Source organism: Aphanomyces invadans (genome assembly GCF_000520115.1).
Source record: "Aphanomyces invadans strain NJM9701 unplaced genomic scaffold supercont1.115, whole genome shotgun sequence".
In the NCBI taxonomy this organism is placed as follows: domain Eukaryota; phylum Oomycota; class Saprolegniomycetes; order Saprolegniales; family Verrucalvaceae; genus Aphanomyces; species Aphanomyces invadans.
The window spans coordinates 52,612-53,272 of record NW_008580260.1 but is presented as its reverse complement, the minus strand read 5'-3'; the positions used below and the strand labels follow the sequence as shown (position 1 = coordinate 53,272).

General features: G+C 53.9%; 1 protein-coding gene across 1 annotated transcript in view; it reads right to left on the bottom strand.

Moving 5' to 3' along the window:
- Positions 1-199: 199 nt before the first annotated feature.
- The window catches only part of H310_14964 (hypothetical protein), a gene marked incomplete at both ends in the record, with an annotated part of 4,382 nt that continues 3,920 nt past the window's right edge, over positions 200-661 (bottom strand). Inside the window, one exon of the mRNA XM_008882944.1 lies at positions 200-649. Coding sequence (XP_008881166.1) covers positions 200-649 — 450 coding nt within the window. The remainder of the gene's footprint in view (positions 650-661) is intronic.

Sequence of the window (661 nt, the reverse complement as noted above, 5' to 3'; positions counted from 1 at the left end):
AGGACCCAGTATAACACAATGCTTGCACACTTTGCGCGGTGGCTCAAGCAGAACCACCCCAGGTTAGTACAAAACGACGTCATTTCCTTGCCCATTAAGTATAACACGATTGATAAGCGCCCGCCTGCGTCAATCCATAGAACGACGACGAATGTGCTCTAGTCTACTTCAACTTACAACTTTACATACGGAAACAAGCTTAACCTTTCTTGGCCATGACGGCAGGGCACTTGCCTGTCTTGGGGTCCAACTTGCCGTTGCCACCTGCAATGCGGTAGCACTTGGTCGACGGGTAGATCGACATGATGCTCGACGTCACCGAGAATGCCAGACACGACGTGAAGATCACAATCAAGAGGATCCCGGCCAACGGACTCTTGCCGCCCTTCTTCTTGAGCTCTTGCATCTGCTGGCGCTGGGGCGGCAACATCCATAGCCACGCCAACGCAGCCAGCTTGCACCCGTACGAGATAAAGTACGAGTACGTGACGTCCCAACGCACGGCAATCGTGTCCGACATCAGGTCGTCCTGTGACAACATGAAATACGAGTCGATGTACTTGTACAAGACAGACGCAAACGGGGACGCCAAGTTGGACACGGTCGTGACGAGGCCATACGTCGCGCCTTCGTTCCCGATATCCGCAATCTCGACGGCGCA